Source organism: Fringilla coelebs, assembly GCF_963513975.1.
Source record: "Fringilla coelebs genome assembly, chromosome: 16".
Lineage (NCBI taxonomy): Eukaryota > Metazoa > Chordata > Aves > Passeriformes > Fringillidae > Fringilla > Fringilla coelebs.
The window spans coordinates 7,073,773-7,097,763 of record NC_140042.1 but is presented as its reverse complement, the minus strand read 5'-3'; the positions used below and the strand labels follow the sequence as shown (position 1 = coordinate 7,097,763).

The window sequence follows — 23,991 nt, the reverse complement described above, 5'->3', positions numbered from 1 at the left end:
ACCGCCATCACAGCCGCTCTGAGGCTCGACCCCGCTCTCTGAGTACTCCTCACCGCCATCAAACCCGACCCCGCTCTCTGAGTGCTCCTCACCGCCATCAAACCCTCTCTGAGGGCTCGGCCCCGCTCTCTGAGTGCTCCTCACCGCCATCACACCCGCTCTGAGGGCTCGACCCCGCTCTCTGAGTGCTCCTCACCGCCATCAAACCCGCTCTGCGGGCTCGGCCCCGCTCTCTGAGTGCTCCTCACCAGCGAGGCTCTGCCCGCGCCGCTCTGCGCACGCGCGGCTGACAGGGCGGTGCCGAGCACGTGCACCGGCGCTGCCGAGGCGGCCTCCGCCCTCCCGCCGGCCCGGGGCGGGGACGAAGGAGGAGGCCGGCTGAGGGGCTCGGCCGAGCCGCCGCCAGCCCGCCCTGCCCGGCCCCGCTCCGGTTCGAACGCGGCGCGGCCCCGCCCGGCCACTGGCGAGGGAGAGGGAGGGAACGGGTGTGCGCGTCAGGCCCCGGCGTGTCGCAGCGAAGGCGTCCGGGCGGGCCCCGTTGCCGCGGCGGCGCGTTCCGCCCCGAGCGTGTGCGCGGGCCCCGAGCGGAGCCGCCGCTGCCATGGAGCGGGGGGGCGGCGGCGGCGCGCGGGGCTGATCGCGCCCCTTCCCCATGAGACTGTGGCTGTGCTGGCTGGGCTGCTACACCCTGCTCCTGTGGGTGCTGAGGAGGACGATGTGGGCTGGCCCGGCCCGGTACCTGCGGAGCCCTTTATCCAGGTCCCTCTACGTGAATATGATGGGCAGCCACCGCCAGCCAGCCCCGGGCGCCAGGGAGAGCCACCAGGTACAGCCCCGGCGGCGGCCGCGCTGCCCGCCCCTCCCTTCCCTTCCCTCATCGTGCCGGGCTGGGCGGCGGGGGCGGCACAGGGACCCCCCCCGCCCCCGGGGAGCTCCGCCGGGCAGGGGCGGGGGGCCCGCCGGGGGGAATCGGCGGGAGGAGCGGGGACCCCGGTGCGGGCTGAGGGGGCAGCGGGCCGGGCAGCGCAGACAAAGAGAGGGAACTGCTCTGTCCTGCGGTGAGAAAGTTGCCGTGCGCCCTCCCTGCGGAACGCGCCGCCGAGCGCTCCCGGGGCTGCGGGCTCGGAGGGCGCCGCGGGGGAGTCTCGGAGAGCCCGGCGGAACCGGCGGGGGGAGCGGCGCCTGTCCCGGCACCCGGAGCGGGGCGCGTTGGGGCCGGAGCAGCTCCCGGGAGAGGGGCACCCCGTGTTCTGGGTGTGCACCCCGGGTTCTGGATGTGCACCCCGGGTTCTGGATGTGCACCCCGGGTTCTGGATGTGCGCCCCGCTTTTTTCAATGCACACCCCCGTTTGTCCGGTGAGCCCTTTGAGAGCGCTCCGGGGAAGTTTGCAGGTGATGGGTTTGTAATCACAGAGGTGTTTGTAGTTAGTACCGGTGCATCTAGAGGGAAACAAAGTGGGAAACTGAGACTCCCACAGAGGCCTTGGAGCAGCAGGAGGTGGCAGACTGGGAATGAGTTGTTGCAATGTGATCCGACTGCGATAAAAGGTTAGTGCTGTGTTTGGGCAGTGCGGCGACATGGGTCGGTACCTTGTGGAGAAGTTAGGGGCTGTGCCCTTGCAGTGCAATGGTTGTGTGATAGATTTCATTTGGAATGCGTTCAGATCCGCACTATGTTTTGACGAAATGCTGCTGAAAATCTGACAGGAGTTAGAAGGGCTAATAAAAAGTCTTAGTGCAGAAGGAAACTGGCAGCTTAATCTAGGTTAAATATGCAGAAGTGAGCTAACGAAGAAGATGTAGTATAAGCACTTGAGGACTGCTGTACAAAGGAAGACCATAATTCTTCCTGCTGATCCTTTTCTGCAGCCTTCTTACTGCTCTGGGTGCGTGCTGACATCCAGAACCTTGATGGGTGGATGTATCCCTGGAATTTAATGCCTGTGGTCTGCTGTTGGAAACGTTCAGGACATAAGTACAAAGAGAAGCAAAATTCAGGTTTACGGGAAGAACTTCCTTCTGGTGAACAAAGAAAATCTGAAAGTCTTTTGTGTTATTAAAAGCTGTAGTAGAAAGACAAGTCAGGGAAATGTGTTGTGGAGGTGCCTGTGTCATTCACACGTAGATGGTCTGCAGTGGATAATCTCCATCTCTATTTTATTGGATCTAGATTTTAAATGTAGGTATCGATTATTTAGTACATTTAGTAAGATTTATGGTTACTGAGTTTGTGGGGTAAGCAAGGGTTGCATGTTCAGACTGCTGGTACTTTGACTCTCTGTGGTTTTACTGACTTTACTAGTTGTATGTAAATTATTTAAAAGAAGTTTTTCATCCTTTTACTAATATTAGGCAAGAGTTGCAATGTTTGTAATTTTTGTTATAACAAAGGTCTTTGTACAGCAATCTGAAAATATATAAGAGATTGACACACACTTTGTCACATAACTAGTGGCCTTTCATAAGTTGTAAGTGGAGGAAAACAAAAGCAGTTTCTGTTCTGATGAAGTAGTTCTGGAGTTAAGAGTTAAGTAGGTTTCCACCTTTTTTTTAAATTTGAAATTTAGATCGGGGTTTTTGGGGGTTGGTTTTCTTTTTTTTTTTGCTCTTATAATGTGTTAGAATTTCTGTTATTCACCAGTGTTATATAGGTAGTTGTCAATAACCTTATTGGCAAGATTAACCATGAGAGATCATAGAATCATTGAATCATTAAGGTTGAAAAAGAGCTCCAAGATCATCAAATCCAACCTTTGACCAAATACCACCATACCCACTAAACCATATTGAGAAGAAGAAATTGGAGATTTGTGAACAACACCTCATTTTTGGAAACGAGCTTCTGTTAAGTTGTCACCATCATCCTTCTGTCAGTGGTTATGTCAATATTTAGACATTTTAAAGATGAGAATTGTAGGACTGTTGTTTTGCAGTGGAACTGCAGGTGAGAGTTCAGTGCAGAACCCTGAGGCGTATGAGCTCAGGTGTAGTCATGCTGCTTACAGAACAAAGCCTCTGTTTCCCAAGGCCTTGAAAAGGTTTTCTTCTGGGTTGAAACTGGCAACACGTTGCAGAATCATCTGAGCCACTCCAAACCTGTTCAGTGGAGTGAGGCAGCAGCCTTGAGAGTGAAGCTGACACATCCCAGCCTGCTCCTCAGCTCCTTTGGGATCATTTGCTTCTGCCACACTCTTGGAATTGGCTTCTGAACAAATGGACAAAGTACACAAGCTGCTGCTTTAGTGGTTTTTCAGGAACCACTAAGGATTCTTTTTGGGAATCACTGGCCTATGCTGATTTGTTTAACAAGTGCTGAGCTGCAGTGAGAAGAGACCTAAACTGGTGAATCAGCAGTTTTGGGGATCCCTGTGCCAGGCTCAGAATCTGTGTTTCAGAGGAAAGGATCACTCACTCGTTCTACCCACCAGTGTGTTTGAAAGTACAGTCCAGAGCCTGATTCTGCCAGAAATGCACCCATTGTGCAGGAGGTTTTCAAACCTCAGCAGCATGTTTGCTGCTCAGCTGAGGGGTCTTGGGGTCTCCCCTCTCTGCTTTGGGCCAGTGTTTGATGGAGCCCCTGCTCATGAATCTGGCATAGGGGCCCCGGGGCACTGTGTGCTCCCCTCTGCTGCTCGCACTGCTGCTGGGAAGCTGCACACACTGCAGTAAGAGTCCTGTCCCATTCCAGTGATGACTGCAAGTTCCACTGTGCTGAATGCTGTGTAAACTTGCCTTGAGTGAATCTTCCTCTCCCAACAAGGCAAACAAATGTGATGGGATCAGGGTCTGAGCACATGTGTGTTAAATCTTTGGGGAGTTACCCCAGGTGACAGTTTCTGTCCTTCCGCATGCACTTTTTACAAGGTTCTGCTAAAACTCTGCATTTCACTTTAGGATACTTAAAGCTCCCTGTCTGCACAATGAACACATGCAGCCAGATTAAGGAACATAATTGCAAGATTTAAGGGGAAGATGAGAGAGTGTTGGCTGTTGAGAATAATTTTTAATGGTAGAAAACAGACACAATGGCATTTTATGAGAAGGACTGACACCAACTCTGTGTAAGTGTAGGAGAGTAAAAAATAATAGTGATATTCTTCATCAGAAAGGAATTTGAATTTTTTTAATACAACTTTTGCCTAGAGGACCTATGTTGGCTTTCTAGGGAATTTACCTTGTAGATCTCTTCCAAGTACAGGGTGATAATTAAGAGGAAAATTAAAACCACTATTTCTTAGCAAGTAATGAGGCCTCACTTTGTTACAATTCTAAGTTACTTTAATCCTGAAGTTTGTTAGAAAGACTGTAGGAAAAGCTAAATTTTTGTATTTATGGAAACTGGTTATAGTTTTGTATGTATTAATTTTGACTACTTCTGGGTTTACATTGCTGAACTTTTAAAATGATCCTTTATCTCTTTCTCTAGTGGTATGTCTGCAACACAGAACAGTTGTCTGAATCCCTTCAGCCTATTTTTGTCCAGAGTTACCTTGACCAAGGAACACAGATCTTCTTAAACAACAGTATTGAGAAGTCAGGCTGGCTCTTTATCCAGCTCTATCACTCTTTTGTGTCCTCCATTTTTAGCCTTTTTATGTCTAGAACATCTATCAATGGGTAAGTGAAAAGTTGATCTTGGGTAAGCTAAATACAGTTTGGATTTAGAGTTTTCAAGTGTTCAGCCCTACCATTTGATCTGCCAGCTTTTCAAAATGTGTAATTTCCCTTTGCTGCTCTGTCAGATGTGAAATGCCCTCCTGTGTTCATCATTCCCAGCCCTTTTAATGGTGAACACCATTTCCAGTATGGGGGGACAGAGAAGATAATTGCAATTAATAAAAGACAGTAAAAGGATTCTAATTTCATTTTATAACAATTACTTGTATTAATTTTCTTTGAGAGAGTGTTCTTTGTGTCTATTCCCTCAGCATTCTTCCCCCCTCCCACCTTGCCCTTTCCCTGCTGCCACATTTTTATCAGTTACTGTTGTGATTGTCCTGGTGTCTGTATCCACTGTTCTGTATTGTACCTAAAACTCTTCCTGCTGGAGGGTGTTTGCCTGTCCATGGCAAATCTTGGCACATTTATAAACACTGCAAAGCTGGCCAAGTGTTGTATCTGGTAACACCAATGTGGAATATTGTCCTTTCTCTTATTCCCTGAAACAATTCCACCTCAATTTGTGTGTAAGCTGCCCTGGAACAGATGACTTTTGAAGGAGCATATTTGACTTAAGAACCATCAGCAAAGCAGGAAAACATAGGTTGATAAAACAGCATTCTTCTATTCTTATTGCATCAGTTGCAGGGGAGTGTGGCTGTTCATGGGTGCTTTAGTATTTTTTTCAAACAAGGCAGGGCTCTTTTTTGCTCACCTTACCCCATTCAGACACATTTATCAGCTTATCAGCTTTGACCTTATGAAAAATGCGTTTTGTTACATTTAGCCAATTTCTCCAGTATCCCCACCTCTGCACCTGCTACATACTTCTGCACAGTCTGATACAAAATAGGAGCTGTCTACTGGGGCTAGAAAAATAGTCTTTTTCCTTATTTTCTACTCAGATGACTTTGAGCTTCCCTGTGGTGTTCTTAGTTATGTGTAGTTTTATATAAAGGTTCCTTTGGTCTCTTCTCCCTTTCTCTTCCATTTTTTTTTCAAAGGCTCTTCAGGGCTTTGAATAACACCTCATAATGCTGTTAGGAATAATAGCTATGAGCCAATTATACAGTGTGGACTGACACATGTGTGCTGCAAGGGGGCTCTACTTAAATTGGATGTAGTGTGTTTATTTTTATACATTTGATGTCCTGCTTAGTTTCTTCTCGATGACTTTGTATACTCTGTCCTTTTTGTTTCTTTGGGTTTTAGTAGTCACTCTTTCCTAGGCCAGCTCCTTTTCATATTTTTTATTCTTTGAGTCTTTTTGTCTCTGTTTACCTTTTTTCCTGTTTGCTTTTTTTTTCCTGTTCATTGTCTTTAAGTTTAACCTGCTATCCAACAGGAGTTTAAAGAATAGTATTTATCTACCTGCAGTCTATTAGTGACCAGTTCTTCTTCCTCTGCCTGTTACTCTAACTGTTTCATCATTGAATTCTGCTATGACAGCTGAAATGTGTCACTGTGTAGTCTTCAAACACTTGTGGGTGGGTATGGCATTGACTTGATCCATAAGGAATCCAACTGTCACCTCTACCCAATTCCTTAATGAGTTGTCTATTTTCTGTTCCACAGCTTTTCATGTTGAATGCAGGATCTGCAGATAGCAGAAAAAGCCATTGTAACATAGAATTTTAAAAATCTCTTTTGCCCCTCCAGCAGCGTTACCCCCATGCTTTCTTTAAATCTGTTTCCTGTCTTCCCTCCTCGTTCCACATCCTATTCCTCATTCATTGTGCATACTTCTGTGTCTGCAGCCATTTTATTTCCTCTGTTTTTTCATCCTGTTGGTTTTTTTAAGGTAGGTAGTAGAGATTCAAATCTGCAGATGTGACAAATAAGGTTCAGTCTTTATCTTTCCTACTCTATCTCTTCCCCTTTTTTTTTTTTTTTTTTTAATGCAATCATTTTCTTGATATGAGCGCTTCCTTACCTAATCAAATTCCTTCTGGAGTCTTAACCACTGTAACTGCATGTGGCTCTATGTTTGATCTCTTACAAGTGCAAGGCAAGTTGAACTGGATTTAAAATTTATCTGAGCAGTGACCTTGGCTACTATTATGTATGACTGGTTCCTGCCAAGGCACATTCTAAATTTCCTCACTGTCTGTCCTATTAAAGTTTGTACAAAATTGGTCATTTCTTGTTTTTACATTTTAGGCTGCTGGGAAGAGGCTCAATGTTTGTGTTTTCCCCAGAGCAATTTCAAAGACTGCTTAAAATAAATCCTGAATGGAAATCCCATAGACTTCTTGATTTAGGGGCTGGAGATGGAGAAGTCACTAAAGTTATGAGTCCTCACTTTGAAGAAATCTATGCCACTGAATTGTCTGAAACGATGATATGGCAGCTTCAGAAGAAGAAATACAGGTATTGACTGAATAATTCCTACATCCTTTATATCAGACATTACAGCAAGCAATCTATTTGTAATTTAATGAATGTTCAGTATTTTCAGTCAGTTCCTTTATTATTTGATTGTTATGGAAAAGGTTAGCCTGTACAACAGCAAAAATCCAAACACATGTGATGATCCCTCATACCAGTGTTGCTTCTTGTCTCCTTTATTACCTGGTGTTTATCAGACAGTATAAAGGTTCATAGGGCTGGACATGCAGCCATGCTGATCATTGATTTAGTTTCCTTTTCCAAAAGACCAGAAGGGATCATGTCTGTCTCTTCTCTAAATGGTTGACCTTACCTGCACTATCAACACGTCCACAGGGAATTCTTCTCTTCAGTAGCTCTGTCTGAAATCAGCTTGGTTTTATTTAACAGATTGTATATCTTTCTCTTTCCTCTCACAGGGTGCTTGGTGTAAATGAATGGCAAAACACAGGATTTCAGTATGATGTTATCAGCTGTTTGAATTTGCTGGATCGCTGTGATCAACCACTGACTGTATTAAAAGACATTAGAAGTGTACTGGAGCCAACCAGAGGCAGAGTCATCCTAGCGCTGGTTCTGCCATTTCACCCCTACGTGGAAAATGGTAAGTGCACAGATTAGCAGCTGTTTAGGCAGGTAAAGGAAACATTTGTAGGCTCTAGTTTCCCAAATTAAATGTTTCATAACTGATATGTTTGTATTTGATTTTTTACTAATAACTAGTAGAAGGCATGTTCAGAAGTATGAAATCATAGGTAAATAGGCCACATGATGTAAGCTGTTTTGTTAACTCCACAGAATACATTGTTGACGCCAACAAAAAGCTCAAATATTGAAGTCATAGATCCTGTTTTGCAAGTTACCACATTTCAGCTGTGTTGGAGCAACTTGGGAAAGCTGGTCCCTGATTAGGGCCTTTTACTCCAGCTGTCTCTAGTGACCAGTTGAGCAAAACCACCAGAACTGTCTAATGCTGAATAGAGCCATTCAAGCTGTTTCAAGTGTTCCAGATGAATCCCACCTAAAAATCCATAGAAAGATAACTTTCACTTTCCAGCGTGAGCTCTCAAAGTAAAATATGGACCCCTACAAATATGACGTATCAACCACTATTAATATTGTATGAATTTACATTGTACCAGTAACAGGAAAAAAAAAGGTAAAATGGAGTGCCAAAATTCAATTATTTACCCTACTTGGAATATAAATAAATATATGAGAGATTTTCAGATGAATCTGTCCTTATGACTAAACTTCTAAAGAGACTAGGAACCTTTTTACACCCCTGTGATTGTGGATTCAGGTTGAAGCACCCTGAAGGTGGTTTGAATTCCAAGAGGCTGATGTTGATCAGTAATTTTGCTGGTTCTCCTTGAGTGTTAAGACTTGTCTGTGGAAAGGCATGGATGCCCGAAAAATACAGAATTAATCATGTTCTGGCAATCACAAATGCATCAAACTGAATCTGGTTTTCTCTTTATGCATTCTAGTGGTATTTTGATGGGAAAAGGGAAAAAAATTAGTATAAGAAGTAATGCAATCAGGTGAAGAATTAATTATAATACAGTATTTGAGCTTGCAATTTTATAACTATTTTGAAAAGTAATGTGTCTTAAATTAGATTTGGTGTTTGACTTGGGCATCTGTAAAGTATTTCAATTATATTTGGTTACAATTTATTGTTCCTATAATGTGGAATATGGCCTCTCCTTGTAGAAATCTTTTGCCACATTTATGGATATGGACCCATATAAACTGTTAACAGTGCAGGTTAGCACACACAAAAGTTATAGCTTTCCCACTAAAGATCAATTTAACTGTGGGATAAAGAAACAGACAATTAGCTGCCAGACTGTCTTCATGATGCAAAAACCATTTTAGAATTTCAGTATTTTCATTCAGCTGTTCTACATGATGCATTTTAAAAATAGATATGTACATATGTTTTATATATAACAAAATTATACTTGGAACATTCAAAGAGGAGAACATTCCACAGCTCAAGTAACTTCTTGTAGCAGCTCATTAAAACCAGCTTGGACCCACATAGTGAAACTTTTTAATTTTGTAGAGGGAGAACAAATGGAAAAGTGTTGGGGCAGGTAAGGTGTTTGATCCAGTGATAGATAGATCCATAGATTGAAGTGGAGAAATTATTTTAATCAAAATGAGATATATGGTTATTACATGCAGCATAGTGGGATGGTAATGGTGGAAGCTGTCTATGTGAATAACATAAAACCTGCTCTAAGAGAACAAAGCAAGGTGGAGAAGAAATTAAAATAGAGATCTGTGCTCACTGTTTGTGGAATGACAGTGACACCTAGAGTCCAGAGGAGGTCAGTCATAAATTCTCTCTGGGGCTTTTCAGTTTTATTTCAACATGCAGAACAACTAGCAATGCAGTTACTGCAGGTGTCTAAATTTGGCAAGAGAGCCTGATGAGTCATCAGGTATTAGACCAGTCACTAAGAACAAGTACTACCACAACTTCATTTTTAATAAGTGTCTCATAGAGTCATATAAGAATCCTTTGTATTTCCTAATATAGACAGAAAAAGTCATTATTGGGTAATACATGACTGGACTGGTGTAAGTTTCTCTAAAATAAAAATGTCATGCCATACTTCAGAAGCTGTGATCACTGGGAGCCTGGGAGTGTGAAATTTCCTTGTTGAACGTGTTAGTATCCTTGTAATGAATTGACAGGGATGAGAAGGCAAAGGTGTGTATTCTGTCCTCCTGAAATAATATTAATTGAGCTGGAAACACAGTAGTGTGTAAGATGGACCCTTGCTTTGTCTCAGTTGTCAGTTCTCATCTTGCAGAAGTGCGAAATGCCACTTCATTTGTTAAAGAAGGCCTCGCTTTATTTAAATTATGATTAAAGATGCAGCTGTTCTTTAGAAGGGAAAATGCATGATACCAAGAGGTACCTTGTAAAAGTGCTGATTTTGCAGATTGGCTAGGTAGTAACTGCTGAAAAAGGTACTTAAAAATAAGTAGACTTGTAGTGTAGTTCCTTTTTGTGCTTGTATCCATGTTGAACAGGTTTGTAAAGGCAAAACGTGGTGCTCCAGGTATTCCTGACTTGGGATGGTGGGACTGGGAAATGGGGGTTGTCAGCCTAGCAGGTGAATTTTCGTATTGAGGACCAATGTTTTCACAATGACAGTTACTTTTCTAAATAGGTTTGGAAGATGCTCCCATCCCCAGTGAGCTTTTCCAGGATAGCGTGTGTGTTTATATTGTCAGTGTTTTCTGCTTGCCTACACAGGTTTTGCTCTGTTTAAACTGTTCTAAGGCTCATTTACTGTTGGTCTGAAAATGTTGCATTAATAACTACCCCATTAACATGAGCAAATCCAGAATTTCACCCATGAAATGAGTTTATTTTCTGTTGCTGTCAATTGTCAAACATTTTTCACATCCTGTTTAGTGTAACAGGAATACATAAAAGTTTATGTAAAGAGGAAAAAAAAAGGACAGAATTAAATCTAAACTAAAAAAGGAAACTTTTATGAAGCATCAGCAGTTATCTTACAAAGATGAAGTCTTTTTCCAGGGTTCTTGGAAATGAAAAATGGAATATGTAACACAGATGTAAGGTACAATGGTGATCTGTTTAGAAAATACTCGTGAAGAACACTTCCCTGCAAGGTTTTCTCTTCCTTTAAAGCAACGAAAGTCTGTGAAGAAGCTTAACTTCCTCACCTGCTCCTTTGCATGCAGAACTGTTGAACAAATCTGAAGTGCTGTGTGTGCTCATCTGTTCTGATAAACAGTGTCATCTTCCAAATCATCCTAGGGACAGAAGTGTTTCATTACTGAGATTTATTTTTTTTTTAAATAAAGGCAGAATTTAGTTTTTTGAGGCAAACTCCATTCCTTTAGTGTTTAAGTAACATCCTTTCTCCCCTCTTATCCAGTTGTTTTTGTCCATGTGGTATCTACAGTCTTCAGAATATGTTTCTTATCCTGTTGGCTTTTCCTAATCTCCAGGGAGCACAGGGCAGTAAAACATAGCCCGTATTTTCATATCTGATGGTCAAACCAAGGACCAGGTCATGTCAGCAGGGACTGGAAGGCTTCAAAGGGGTAATTACAGAGGAAAATGATTGGAGCTGTATGGAAATAAATGAAGTGAAATGTATATAGGAGAAGTGCTTGACTTTGGTCTGTGTTTCATTTAGTTCCTCCTTGCATCTGAGTGATCTCTGTGCTCAGAATTGGAAAGAATTAACACTATTTCTCAAGAGAAGCAAGATTTTGAAGCGATTTTCTTTGCTTGTAAATATGTGTCGTTTCTAAAGTTGTGTGGTTTGGCTTTGTTTTGGTTTTTTTTTTTTTTCAAATAATTTATATGGCATGTGTAAAATTATTGTCATATAAGACTTAATGGCATAAATTTAGAATGATGAAATAAGTTGTGTGGCTTTACCCAGTGATGTTGAATACTTAATTTAGGCTCTGTGTGTTGGAGGAAGGGAAATACCTTTAAATATATTACAGAGCTTTTATAATAGTTTTGTTTCTGTCCCTTACTCTGGGTTAATGGAGCAAGAGGAGCTGAAAAAGCAATACTTTTCAAACACAACCTCTTAACAGCTCCAGGCATTTTACCAAACAGTACAGAACCAGACTTCTTCTTGGCAAAGTACAAATTTATGGCAGTTTTAATTTTAAATGTACAAGCATACATTAAAAAAGGGGTGTGTGTGTATATATACTCACACATGTATAAATATATACATGTAATTGTATGCATATGGCCATTTAGAATGCTTTATAATGTCCTTGACTGTTATTCAGAATACTTTCTTTACATTTCTATCAACTTTAAAGGAAATAGATACAGTAAACTCCTAAAACCTTCTGGTTTCCCTTTTTCCCCCATAAATTTAGGTATATTTGTGGGTGGATACTCACAGGCTGTTGGCAGTGTTGAGCATATCTCTGCTTTTGAAGTTCTTGAGCAATTGCTTGAAAAATTTTTCGGCCACTATTTATTTTCTGCAAATAATTTAAAATATTTGGTTCAGTGCAACATTTTGAGTTGGAGGAAACATCTTTTTCTACCTTTTCTAATTTAGGTTTTTTACCTGGATATGTCTTTTGGATTGTTAATAAGTAGCATTTTAAAAACATGCATTTTGACAAGCAGAAGGTTTTAAAATTACATTATTATTGCATTACTTAACATATACACCTTCTTTAATGGCTCTACACCTTCTTTAATGGCTCTTTAAATGCATGGATTCTGATTTTCATACAAGGATATGTAATGGTGGAGGTTGTTGTCAATTAATAGTAAAACCAGTTATTGTCAGAAGTTTGAACAAAATTTACTTAAGACCTGAAGGAAGCAGTGTGTTAGAGATGGCCTTTACAGAGATTAACTTTACCATGCATCCAACATGTTAAAAATAAATTACCTTATTTGTTAAAATTAGTTAAATATAAATTGATAACTAATTTTGTACAAATCTAAAGTGAAGCCTTAGCAGCTCAGAGTGTCTCTTTAGTGGAATCATCAATTAATCACAAATTTGATGCCAAATATACTTCAAAAAGACAAGAAGCTCTGAATCATAGACAAAGCATGGTAACATACACAGTTCTCTGTTGTTTGGTCTTTCCCACTTTTCTTTCGCAGCTTTTGTTTTAACTGGAGGGAGGGAAAATAAATGAAAAAGCAATTAAAATATAAGATGGGAAGTTAGCAGAGTAGTCAAAATTGTTGCCCTTTTGCAGTGTCAGTTTGTAGGTAAGTGTTTCACTAGATCAGCCTATACCATTGGAAAAATCAGAGAGCTTTTCACATGTGTGAAGCCTTTTTCAGCTTCTGCTAGTAGATCATGCAAGTATTTTTGCTTTGAGCACAGTGAGACCTGCTTGAAACACTACTTAATTCTCAAAAATAAACCAATGGCATCACAGATCCAGTTTTTCCCCTGAAGAAAGCTTGTTTAATTTTTCCCACTGTACTTTTCACTCTGTACATTCATTTCTAAAGAAAACCAAAAATGAAAAAGCCAGTCTTGCATGACTTTTAACCATGTGCATTTTAATGGGTTTGTTTCTGTAAGCTTAAAACTTTTTCCAAGTCTCTGATATTTTTAAATTTTACTAAGGTCTCTCTTCTGTACATGTATGAAGAGATCCAGTAGCGAGGTCAGTCTGCAGTAACTTTGCTGCAGCCCTTAAATACTTTGATATGAATTTAAATTATTTTACTTTTATTGGAAATTTATACTCTTAGGGTAATTTTAACTTCAGAATACCTTTTATTTTAGACACTTTACTGAACAAAGAAAATGTGGTTGCTGTTGAGAGTCCAGGTATGTGCCACGCAGGAGTTCACAGCACATGGACTTCAACCAACCTCCTCTTTAAAACTTAACCATAATAGTTATGAAAGCTAGAAATGTGTTTTAATTGCCCTTATGGAGATGTTAAAACTGCATCGATTTACAAAATGAACAAAACCAGAAAATCACTCTGAGCCTACCTTGTAGACCACAAAGGAAATGAGCACAGCAGAGCTGTACAGGAACAGTAAGGACGAGGCAATGATCATGGAGATGAGTTTTCCATGGCTGAGGTGCTTCCCTGACCCTTTATTAAAAATGAGTGTTAGTATAAAGGGCAGTTCTGATTCACTTAAATTTTTTAAGACTCTGCATTCCAGCTCACTTTCTCTGAGGAATTAAAAAACCATATACCATCAATATTTTTATGGGTGATTTTCTGTTTAAATTCCTTAATGAGATCATTTTCCTTTTGTTCACTCATATGGTCTGCAAGGGCGATGGAGACCTGTTACTTTTGATTACAACCCTTTCCTGTAGGGGTAGAAAGAGAATGGCATCCAGTGTTCTCCTGTAAAGCTATATCTGAATAAAGCTCATAGACTTCTGTTCAGAAATGGAATTAGAGGAAGGGAGGAATATAAAGAAAGTAATAATCCAGCTGAGTATTTCTGGGGTTTTTTTTCTGTTTTAGGCATGTAAAACTGAAATGTAGTTACTAAAGTTTCATCACTTTTTTAACTGGAGGCAAGTGACACAAAGGTTTGGAGCATTTTTCTCAGGCTAGCAGTGTGAATCTCCAGGTCTGAGGCCCTGCACTCTCTTGGCAACTTCTACTAAATGTTGGTTTCTCTACTTCCCATTTTCCAGTAGATACTTCTTTCTGACAGCCACAAAAGTCTTTCCGTAAGAGGATGTAGAGTGTGGTCAGACAGCAATAAGTGCAAAACTTCTTTCTTTTGTAGAATTCTAGGGTCATCTTCATCATATGACAGAACAGCCTAATTAGCAAACGAGGTTGAGATGCTTATTTGTGGAATCCCTCTGGTTTTACTAATAACATCTTAATATAGCCATACTACTCCTAATGGGTTTGTTGGTATTTCCATCTTAAATGTCATTCTTGAAAGTGTAAATAGTATTTAGAAAAGATAATTTATTTCTTCTAAGATGCTTCATTAAGAAGGAATAATCAACTGACCTGATACTGTTAGTACTGTTCCATCTCCTGTTTGTTTAGAAAGGGGTGACTCTGAGTCTGAAAATGCTATTCCACAGATATAAACAGCGCTATCATCTTCAGTCAGATCTTTTATCTGAAGTATGATGTTATTTCCTGATGAATGTACTTTATACTTCTCATGATCTCTGCAGTCAGGAGTACACAAATCCTGATGTGTATTAGTTAAAAAGCGAAACCACAGAACTTCAGGTGAGGCCGAGGAGCATCCAGAGGCAGAGAAGGAGCAGGTTAGGGACACGTTCATGGAGGAGTCAGCCTGCTGAAACCTGGGCTGTACTACAGTGACTCGGCACTGACCTGCAACACCTGTTGGGAAGGAACAGTTGGTGATGGGAGGGACAGCTAAAAAGCCAGGTACAGTCTAAAAAGCAAAACCAACTACTTTTGGTTCATTCAAGGAAAGGTGAGAGGAAAGGACAAAATCAACTGTGTTTCAGACTTGAAACGATTAAGGTTGTTTTCAGCGAACTTTGTTTTTAGATAGTTCCTACAGCTTGCACATGTGCTCATTTAACACTTTTATCTACAGGGTGATATGTTTGTCTTTCTATTTTTTGACAAAATAGGGAAGATTGATAGATCCAAAGCAATGTGAAGGTTTCCTTTGGCACTGGAGAAGACCAGCAGAATACTTTGTGCAGTTTCTAGCCTGAGATTTAGTGCTGCGTGTTTGTGGGGCTACTGGCCAGTGGGGTGGGTATTGTGTGAGATAAGTGCAGTTGCTCAGTGGAACAGTTCTGCAGGGCTTTCTCTCTCCTTCACTCTTCCTGTTCTGAGTCAAACCAGACAAGCTGAAGACAGGCAGTGGAAATGTCATAAATCAAGACATTTATAATTTAGCAACTTCATAACAATGATTAGAATTCACAATAGTTCCTAGATATTTTTCCACTTCATCACATATATTGACTCTGGGTTTCTAAGAATAATAGTGCTTGTTAGTCCTGACATTTAAAAATGTGTGCAGAGAAAACAAGAAGGTTAATCAGAGAGAAGCATTCTAATTAAGGAACTAAAATGTGTGGTTTAGTATGACTAGTCTGGAAGATTTTTTTAAAGTCCTTATTGAAATCCATGTGAATTCTGTGTTAATATATTTAATTTTATTCAAATAAATACTGTAGTTATTTAAACTATGGCATTGAGCTTATTGCAATGAGAACAAAGGTAGTATCTAAATAGCATCCTTTTCTGCTTGCCAGAAAATAACAACTAGAAGATAAATGAACTGACATCTCTTAGTGTACTGCTGAGACACAATTTGTAAACCTGTCCATGGTGAACAATTAGCATTGTCCCTTCATAATTTTTCTCACTAAATCTAATCAGATTCAGTGGCTGTGACTTCTAGAGGAATAAAGTGAAACTGATTTTTTGTTAGGTCCATACCAGAGCCATTGCACAGCAGCTACAGCCATCTGAAGATTTTAAGTTGTGGGTGTACTTGCACCCTGTGTGATGAAAGGCAGTAGTTGTGCTTCTGCAGCTGATCCCCTTCTCATTTCCACCTTATCCACAGGCTCTGGTGTCCTTGCAGAGCAGAACTCCATGGCCTCAGGTCATATAGGTGCTGCCTGCTGAACTTCCCAAACCCTCCACCCAAACACACACAGTTGCTCTGAAACCAGGCTGCTGCTGGAGTGTTCCAAGCAAGGAAGTGCAGCAGGATTTGACCCAGAAATTACAGGTTACAGCAGCGTTTCAGACTTTTAGAAGAAAAAAGCATTTGCTAGCAATTGTGTACTTTGGAAATTACATGACGATAGCAGAAATTAACCTGATATTCAGCAAAACTTTTCACTGCTTTTCTTTTGTAGCTGTGCTGCAAACCATAACCACAAAATTCTGAGTCTTGTTTAACTGCTGTTAAGTGAGAAAATGTAAGAAATTTTTTTAAAGTCTTACCAGCACCATACAGGATCCAGTCAAACGCCAACATTAGCACGTTTTTAAATTTGTTGAAAGATGCCATTTCTCGTATCTCTGTGGAAATGAATCTTCTTGAAGGAAGAGGAACTTGGGAAATGTTTGGATTTGCAGAACTGTCTCAATCACAAGACATAAACTTCCTGTTAGAAGGGTGTTTACTACTGCATTTAGCAAACTAGTTAAAGGTACAGAACAAACCAGAAAGCTTTTGTTTGTTGTGGATGACATTACTTGGAAAATGAGTGAAGAACTTTAAATTTTGAATTCCTGAGAGTTGTATCTATAATCCTTCATATTATTTCATTGGATATAAAAAATAACAAGACATTTTCCACAATGCTTCTTAATCAGCGTCCTAATTTTATATGACCCTGAGCAGCCTTTAGCAGATCAGCTGGTAAGTGGCCACCGAGGGCACAAAGTAGCCATCCCCTGTAATGTGGGTGATCTGCTGGTGAAAGCTTCACTGCAAATCATAGTTTTCAACTTGCTGACTCTAATTACTGTAATTATCTCTGTGCCTGTCTGCTGGACACCAGCCTCACTAATGGCAGTTACCTTTTAGCCACTCCTGGTGATTCTAGTTAAAAATGTAACAGAGGTAACCTTAAAGAAGCTGCTTTTGAATAGCAGGGATAAAGTGGAACTGATCTTGCAACAAGTCTGTGAGTGGTGTGGCAACCTCCTGTGTGGAGAGGAATGGAACATAATTAGTGTAATTATGCTTTCTGCAGGAAAAAGCAGGACACAATAAAGTTTTCTTTATAATTGAAACAAAGCTCTTCTGTTTTCTCAGTAGGTGGCAAGTGGGAAAAGCCCTCAGAAGTTTTGGAAATCAAAGGGCACACTTGGGAAGAGCAGGTGAACAGCCTCCCAGAAGTTTTCAGTAAAGCTGGTTTTGCCATCGAGGCTTTCACCAGACTGCCCTACCTCTGTGAAGGTGACATGTACAATGACTACTACGTGCTGGATGATGCTGTCTTTGTCCTCAAGCCAGTGTAAGCCTGGGTGAAGTAAAGCTCCACAATCTAACCCAAGAAGCAGCCTCTGAAAGAGGATTTTGATTTATGGTTACTTAAAGGGAGGGAATTTTGGGATTGCCATGCTAAATAAATACCATGTAAGAAATTTAAAGGCCAAAATAATAATGTATTTCTTTGTAGTGTGATTAGGGGGGCGGGGAAAAAAGGTTGTTTTTTAAATGGACTCCTCAGCTGGGTATTTCTTTTTTACCAGCTCTTAAACCAACATTGCATTCTGCAATCCAGCAGCAATGGGGGATATTTTTTTATAATTACCTGCAACAGGGATCATATCCAAACAAAAGCAATAGTCTTTATAATGGTGAAACTGATACAGTGTGAACTGTTGTGAAAGAAATCAAGCAAAATCTGGCAATAAAGTTATCCATTCACTTCAAGCCTTGTTGAATAAAACTGTTGAAATGGATAATCTTCCATGCTAAGTTACTTTCTTTCTTATTGTCATTCTTCACGTTTTTAATCATGCTAATAAAGTTTTTTGAGATGACTTTTGCATTAACTTTTGTGTTCATTTTAGCCATGCTTATCTGCAGCAACTGCTCTTTATGTTGAGAATCAAGCTTTCAGTAGCAACACAACCTTGCATTTATTTAAACAGCATTTAATTATTGTTTAATGGGATAACAGTGCACAAAAAATGTATCACTTTTGGTTAGGTTTCCCTCATGTTCTTCCCTATCAAAACCTCATAAATCTTCATTGCTTTTGCATTTGCCATTTTCCAGCTAAAGGGGCTACAGTAGAACTTGTCAAAACTGCACTTTAAAGTGATGGCTTTAAAAACAAACTCTCTAAGGAAGTTGTTGCCAAATGTTTTCAGCTTTAAAAAGTTGCAGGTGGTTTCTTGCAAATTTTCTGAGTCAAACCGCCTGTGAAGATCAAGCTGTAGGGGCTTGAGACATTTTCCTTTCTTCAAGAGCACTAAATTAATGCTATTTATTTTAACATGTCTTGTTTTAAAAACTGTTTAAGTGGATAATTTCTGCTAGTTGGGATATAACTTCTCTTTAAAACGAGAGACATCATAAGTACTACAGACCTGGCAGGTGTACATCATGCAGTGCTTGGATTGCAAGTGTGACGGAGCAGAGAAACCTCAGGTAAGTAAAGTAAGACTGACTTCTGTTGCTTTTGAAGTCTAAAAAAGTTGTCTGTTGTGGGTTTTTTTGTGGTTTTTATAATTAATGGTGATTTTATGCCAGGTAGGATGCTTAACAATGTCATTTTAGGTTTACCTCAAACTGATGGCTAATGATTTCTCCTGCCAATTTATTAGCTTTTTGTTATCAGTCATCTTTGTGGAATAGTATTCTGTAGTATAGGGCAAGGGATGCTGAAATTTCAAATTACTTCTCAACAGTAATTTAGACTCAATGTTATTCTCATTTCAGGATGTGCTGTTGCATTTTGGCACGTAGTGCAATCAGATTTGTCTGTTGGGAAAATGAGCTATGAATGCTGTGGACTGAATCCATTAATTTATTTTCTGCTACCTTCATTTTAGACTCTTCTAGTAGAGGAAAAATGTTTTTTAATGTGTCATTAATTTAGTTTAAGGTAGCAAATATGTAGTAAGACAAACTTCTTCAAAGGTATTTAAGTGTTTTAATCCCACATGTTATCACACGAGAGACTTCATTTCACGTTTCTCATCTTTTAATCCTGTCACTGAGGATTTCAGTTTGTACTGGCTTTGAGAGGCTTGGGAACACAAGGTACAATGTAAGCAATAAGAAAAAAATCCCTTTCTTATGATTTTCTACTTTGTTCACTCTATTTAACCAAGTATTCTTACACCTGACATGAGGAACTAAAACATGACCAATGATGAAGACAATCTTTCGACAAAGCCCCAAAGATGCCATCTAAGAGAACAAGTGTTGCAATTCCAGTGTCCAAATTCATTACTCGTGGGTTTGGAAATCCTGCTGTGGGTGACAGTGTCCATCCAAGTGCACATCAGTGCTCTCAGTGTGCAGAGCTTTGCTCTGGGGAGTGGCTGAACTGTTCTGTTCTGTCAGGGTGGGCTGGTTGTGTTGCGCTGCAGGAAAACGATGCTGTGCAAGCGCATGATTTAGCCACAAACTTTCAAAGCAAAGTTGCAACAGCTTCATCCCTCCAAACCCCAGCCCCCTTTGGCCGGGCGATCCCAGGTACAGTCAGTTCATGCTCTGAGGGACCCAGGGCCACATTCCCGTGCTTGGGCTGGGGAGATGGGGGAGCAGGGCAGCACCAGCTCTGTGTTTCCCCCGCACAGCTTGTTGAGCTCTCTTCACCTCGGACAGAAGCGTCCCCTCCCTCCGGCCCCGGGAGTGCCGAGCCCCGGGCGGAGGAGCCGTTCCCGCCCGCCCTGAGGGCCGGGGCGCTGGGCCGGCTCCTGAGGCCGCAGGGCGGTGCCGGGCCTGGCCCCGCTCTCAGGGTCCCTGGCTGGAGCCGCCCAGCTCCTGCAGAGCCGGGGAGGAGGCGCACACGGCACAGGCAGGTAAAGCTCTCCGGGGTCCTGGCCCTCCTTCTCCTTTCCTGCCCGCTCTCCCTTTCCAGCCCGCAGCCCTTGCGGCTTACCCCATGCATGTGGTGCTTTTCCTCAGAGCCCGGGTGCCAGGGGGAAGGTGGGCACCGGCAGTGTAAGGGCTTATCAGCACGAGTCGTGATTGTAAGGTCAGTTTTCTGGTTATCGAGCTTCAGATAAGGCAGCGACTGCATGGAGTGAGTGATAAAATGTCTAGGATTTCTGTACATGGAAGGATGGCTGTTGTGGGAGTGAAAGAGAAGGCAATCTGGGAGCTTCTCTTCAGCGGGGAGTCCTGTAAGGCTCAGAAATCCCATCGCAGCATACCCAAGGAATGGTGTCTGGGGAAATGCTGGATGGGATCTGCAGGAGAACCCCACATCATGATTTGGGACTGTCTGGAAGTTGCTGTGAGCTGCAAACTGACCTGTTTTATTCAAAAAAATTAACTACTTCATCCTACAGGTTGTCTTGCCAGGCAGGGCTTTTCACAGCCGTTTTTGTGCCCTGCTGATCGTCGGCTTGAGTTAGTCAGGATGAAAAGGCACTTTCCTTAGCATTTAATCTCCTTATGCATTAAGTTAGCATGCTTTAATTAAAATACACTCCCAGATCAAAGTGAATGAATTGGAATAAACAAATCGGGACTGACATTGGAAGCATGATTTAACCTATGCAGAGTAATCAAACCTTACTGCAAAATTATTAGGGCACAGGCAGAAACAAACACAAGTAAGTTCATTGTCTAGGAAACCAGATACATCTGAATGAGAGACATTTACTGTGGTGCTCCCAAAAGAGTAAATGAAAAGGGTTTCAGTATGTGTAAGACCAGGACAGAGGTGATAGCTTCTTGAAGTCTAAAGTTTAAATTTTTCATCATCTGTCAGTTTGAGTCACTCCTGTTACATGACTGAAGTTAAGTATTTGCAATAGACTGAGGTATTGCTGGAGGCTTGTTGAAAGATATTTTCATAAAAGAGTACCTTGGTACATGAGATTAACAATCCAAAAAAGGTGTCATTTATCAAATATTCAGATCTGTAACTCGAGCTGTGGCAGAGAACTTTGTGGGGGAAAAAAAGAGAGAGCACAGAATTCAGTAACAAAAAGAAATGCAGAAATTCACTGTCTTGCAAATAAACCTTTGAAATGAGGGAAAGGGAGACAAAACCTAACAAAGTCTCTTTATGGTCAGAGCCAAGTCGGCCAATGGGACTCTGTGTGTCATTTGTTAAATCAGGGACTAATCCCAGTGTAAGAAGCTGCCATCTGTGGGTCAAGGCATCATCTAATATCTCAGATTAATTTGTTGTTTTACCTGTGGCGGCGGTGACTCCCAGACTGTGCAGAGGGCCAGGCAGAAAATCCTCTCTGCAGTGTGGATTGAAGCAGCTGATGGCCCTCAGAGCTGAGAAGGGGATGTGGCTGCAGAAACTCCTGTGTGAATGAAACCTGCCCAGTCTTTGCTTCCTTTCCACCTCATTGCATTAGCTCTGTGTGTAGCCTTGTCCTTCAAGAACTAGACCAAAAGCAACACATTCATTTTGTTTTGGACAGCTGTGAAACTCAATTTTTTTCTGGTGGCAGTGACAACCCAGTGAAAAGCTCTGGGTACCTTATTACTGCCCTTCCAGACAATTTATCTCTCAGTGATTTCATGCTGCATAGCACAGGGCAGCAGGGATAGCAGGAGCTACCAAAACATCTCTTTCCACACAAACTGTCTGTGGTGGTGGTGAAACTTTGATGGGATGCTTCTTGTGAGTACAAAGACCACGGCTTTGATCTGTCCAGGTGAAGTGACATGGTCTGTTTCCCAAATGTGTAACTTTCCCTCTGCTTCAGAAGAGCATAAGGATATTTTCTCCCTTTTTGCCAAATGTGGCAGCAGGGAAGGGGAGTGCTCCATCCTCCTCCCTGCCTGGAGCACCCTGCAGGGACAGGAGACCAGGGCCAGGCTGTCCCATCCCTGAGTTCAGAGATCTGCATATGGAGGGTCCCTGACCAAATCTGCAGTGATACTGCAGCTTAACGAGCTAGGAAATGCTTTGGGTTTGTTTTAAAGCTTCTTTATAATTTCCTTTTTCATTCAATTTCTCTTCTGTTTTATCTGATTTTGAAAGGATTTGTTTGCCTGTTTTAACAAAACTGCATTGAAGTCATACTTAGGTGCAGTGTAACTTGTTAAATAAATGGTGCTACAAGGAAGAAAATTAAATGAACCACTTGCTATACGGAGATAAATCTGTCTGCACACGCACTCTTCATGGACTTGTGTTTGCATAAAGTGTATCTCTATCCTAGAAAAAGATCTAAATTAAAAACTTGGGAAGCCAGCAGCTTTGGATTGTTTTGATCTCTATCTGTACTCCATAGTGTAGGCTGTCTCTGATTTATAGCTTTGAAATTTGGGGTGAATATTGCATTTTGACTCTGTTCTTCCTATTTTCCTCTTCAGTCCAAGTAGCTTTTTATTCTAAAAACACCAGAAGAAATGTCCAGATTTTTGAAGATGTGTTTCTTGTTGATATCAATGAATCATGCCAAGATTACTCACAGTCAGAACTCTGAAGGTAAGAGCAGAAGTCCTGTCTGAGGGGTGTATTTGTGGCACAGAAAAAGCTATGTGTAATAGTTTAGGTGCTGTTTAGTGACTTGGACCATGGTCTCTGCTCTCTTGGCTTCATGGTGCTATGCCAGCAAATAATTTCACCAAGACTGATTATATATTATTGAATAGCTTTTTTCCCCCTACTGTTTTTCTGTAAATAAATTTAATTAAAACAGCATTTAGTGTTTGCAAATAAGTTATATATGTATATATAATCGCTGCATACAATAAATGTATTTTTGTGTAACACAGTTGTCTGATAAAACATTAAAATAATTGCTAATAATGGGATAATCTTTTACAGATTTGCCTCCATTGTTACACAAAGCTGTGGTTAGTATTTTTATTTGATCTCTCTACATTTTAACGTTATAGCAGTTTATATTATAATCTAAAAATAGTAATTTATTACATATATTTGTCATTTTTCCTTAGGATGAAGTAATAGCTGGGAAATATCTGAATGGTAATGTACACAGTTGTTCCCACTTATGTTTCTAAAATGAATTAAAACTCAGTATCTCACCATAACTTTTTATGTTCCATTTTTCATGTGCAGCCCTCCTAGATATACTTTATTTTCAAAGGTAATGTATTACTCTCCCCATCTTGATTTTTCAATATTATCTTGCACTTCAGATATGATCTGTTTCATATCCACAGAAACTGGAACATTATGGATAGAATGAAATTGGCATATATGATTCCTTGGATTTAGGTCTCCTGGGAGAGGTATTTCCTGTTAACAGGGAAAAACCTATTTGTCATGAAAAAGAAAAAAAATTATAGAATGAGGCTGAAAATAAATACTTGCTGCAGTATTCAGAAGTTTTAGTAATTAGCTTTGCTCACATGTGTCCAAATGGCTTCTTAAGGAATTAAATGCAGTTCCAGCTGTCTGTCCACCTCCTTATTTCATTCTCACTCCATCCCCATCCTCCAGTTCCTGGTGGCTTTTGAATTATTTGCAAATTTTGTTCAGGTCTGAAAGAGCAGGACAAGCCTCAAAGGCCATTCCACTCCTACATATCTTGAGAAAATCAGTGTCTGTGTAAGGAAGACACAGTGAAATTCATGACTCTGCTAAAGGAAAGACAGCAGTTACTCCCTGTGCTTTCTGCAAGCAGATCAGAACAGGCATAATGGGGTGCCAGAAAGCACATGCCTTGGAGATGGTACTAATGGCAGCACCTTGGAAAATTGAGTTTATTGTGGGTGGTTGTGGAATTAGATGGGAAAAAACCTAATTAATTCCATTCCCCATTGAACCATGTATTTTCATTGCATTAAAGAGA

General features: G+C 41.0%; 3 protein-coding genes across 4 annotated transcripts in view; 2 read left to right on the top strand and 1 right to left on the bottom strand.

The window, feature by feature from the left end:
- The first annotated feature begins 573 nt into the window (after positions 1-573).
- METTL9 (methyltransferase 9, His-X-His N1(pi)-histidine) lies at positions 574-18,034 on the top strand. The gene is made up of 5 exons (XM_084216361.1): positions 574-826; positions 4,427-4,617; positions 6,820-7,029; positions 7,467-7,651; positions 17,327-18,034. The coding sequence occupies exons 1-5, from the start codon at positions 653-655 to the stop codon at positions 17,530-17,532; spliced, it is 966 nt and encodes a 321-aa protein (XP_084072487.1). The 5' UTR covers positions 574-652; the 3' UTR covers positions 17,533-18,034.
- On the bottom strand, positions 10,496-16,573 carry IGSF6 (immunoglobulin superfamily member 6; the record flags this gene model as incomplete). 2 transcript variants are annotated; one of them, XM_084216633.1, is made up of 6 exons in its annotated part: positions 10,496-10,851; positions 11,977-12,060; positions 12,662-12,715; positions 13,559-13,665; positions 14,560-14,907; positions 16,507-16,573. In XM_084216633.1, 6 exons carry the CDS (start codon positions 16,571-16,573, stop codon positions 10,813-10,815), a joined length of 699 nt encoding a protein of 232 aa, XP_084072759.1. The 2 variants fall into 2 exon arrangements, with proteins under 2 accessions (XP_084072759.1, XP_084072758.1); XM_084216632.1 differs by lacking the exon at positions 10,496-10,851 and having other exon boundaries at positions 11,887-12,060.
- Positions 18,035-22,579: 4,545 nt separating the features above from the next.
- The window catches only part of OTOA (otoancorin), a gene marked incomplete at both ends in the record, with an annotated part of 39,630 nt that continues 38,218 nt past the window's right edge, over positions 22,580-23,991 (top strand). The window contains 4 exons of the mRNA XM_084216585.1: positions 22,580-22,658; positions 23,001-23,029; positions 23,132-23,162; positions 23,256-23,283. Coding sequence (XP_084072711.1) covers positions 22,580-22,658; positions 23,001-23,029; positions 23,132-23,162; positions 23,256-23,283 — 167 coding nt within the window. The remainder of the gene's footprint in view (positions 22,659-23,000; positions 23,030-23,131; positions 23,163-23,255; positions 23,284-23,991) is intronic.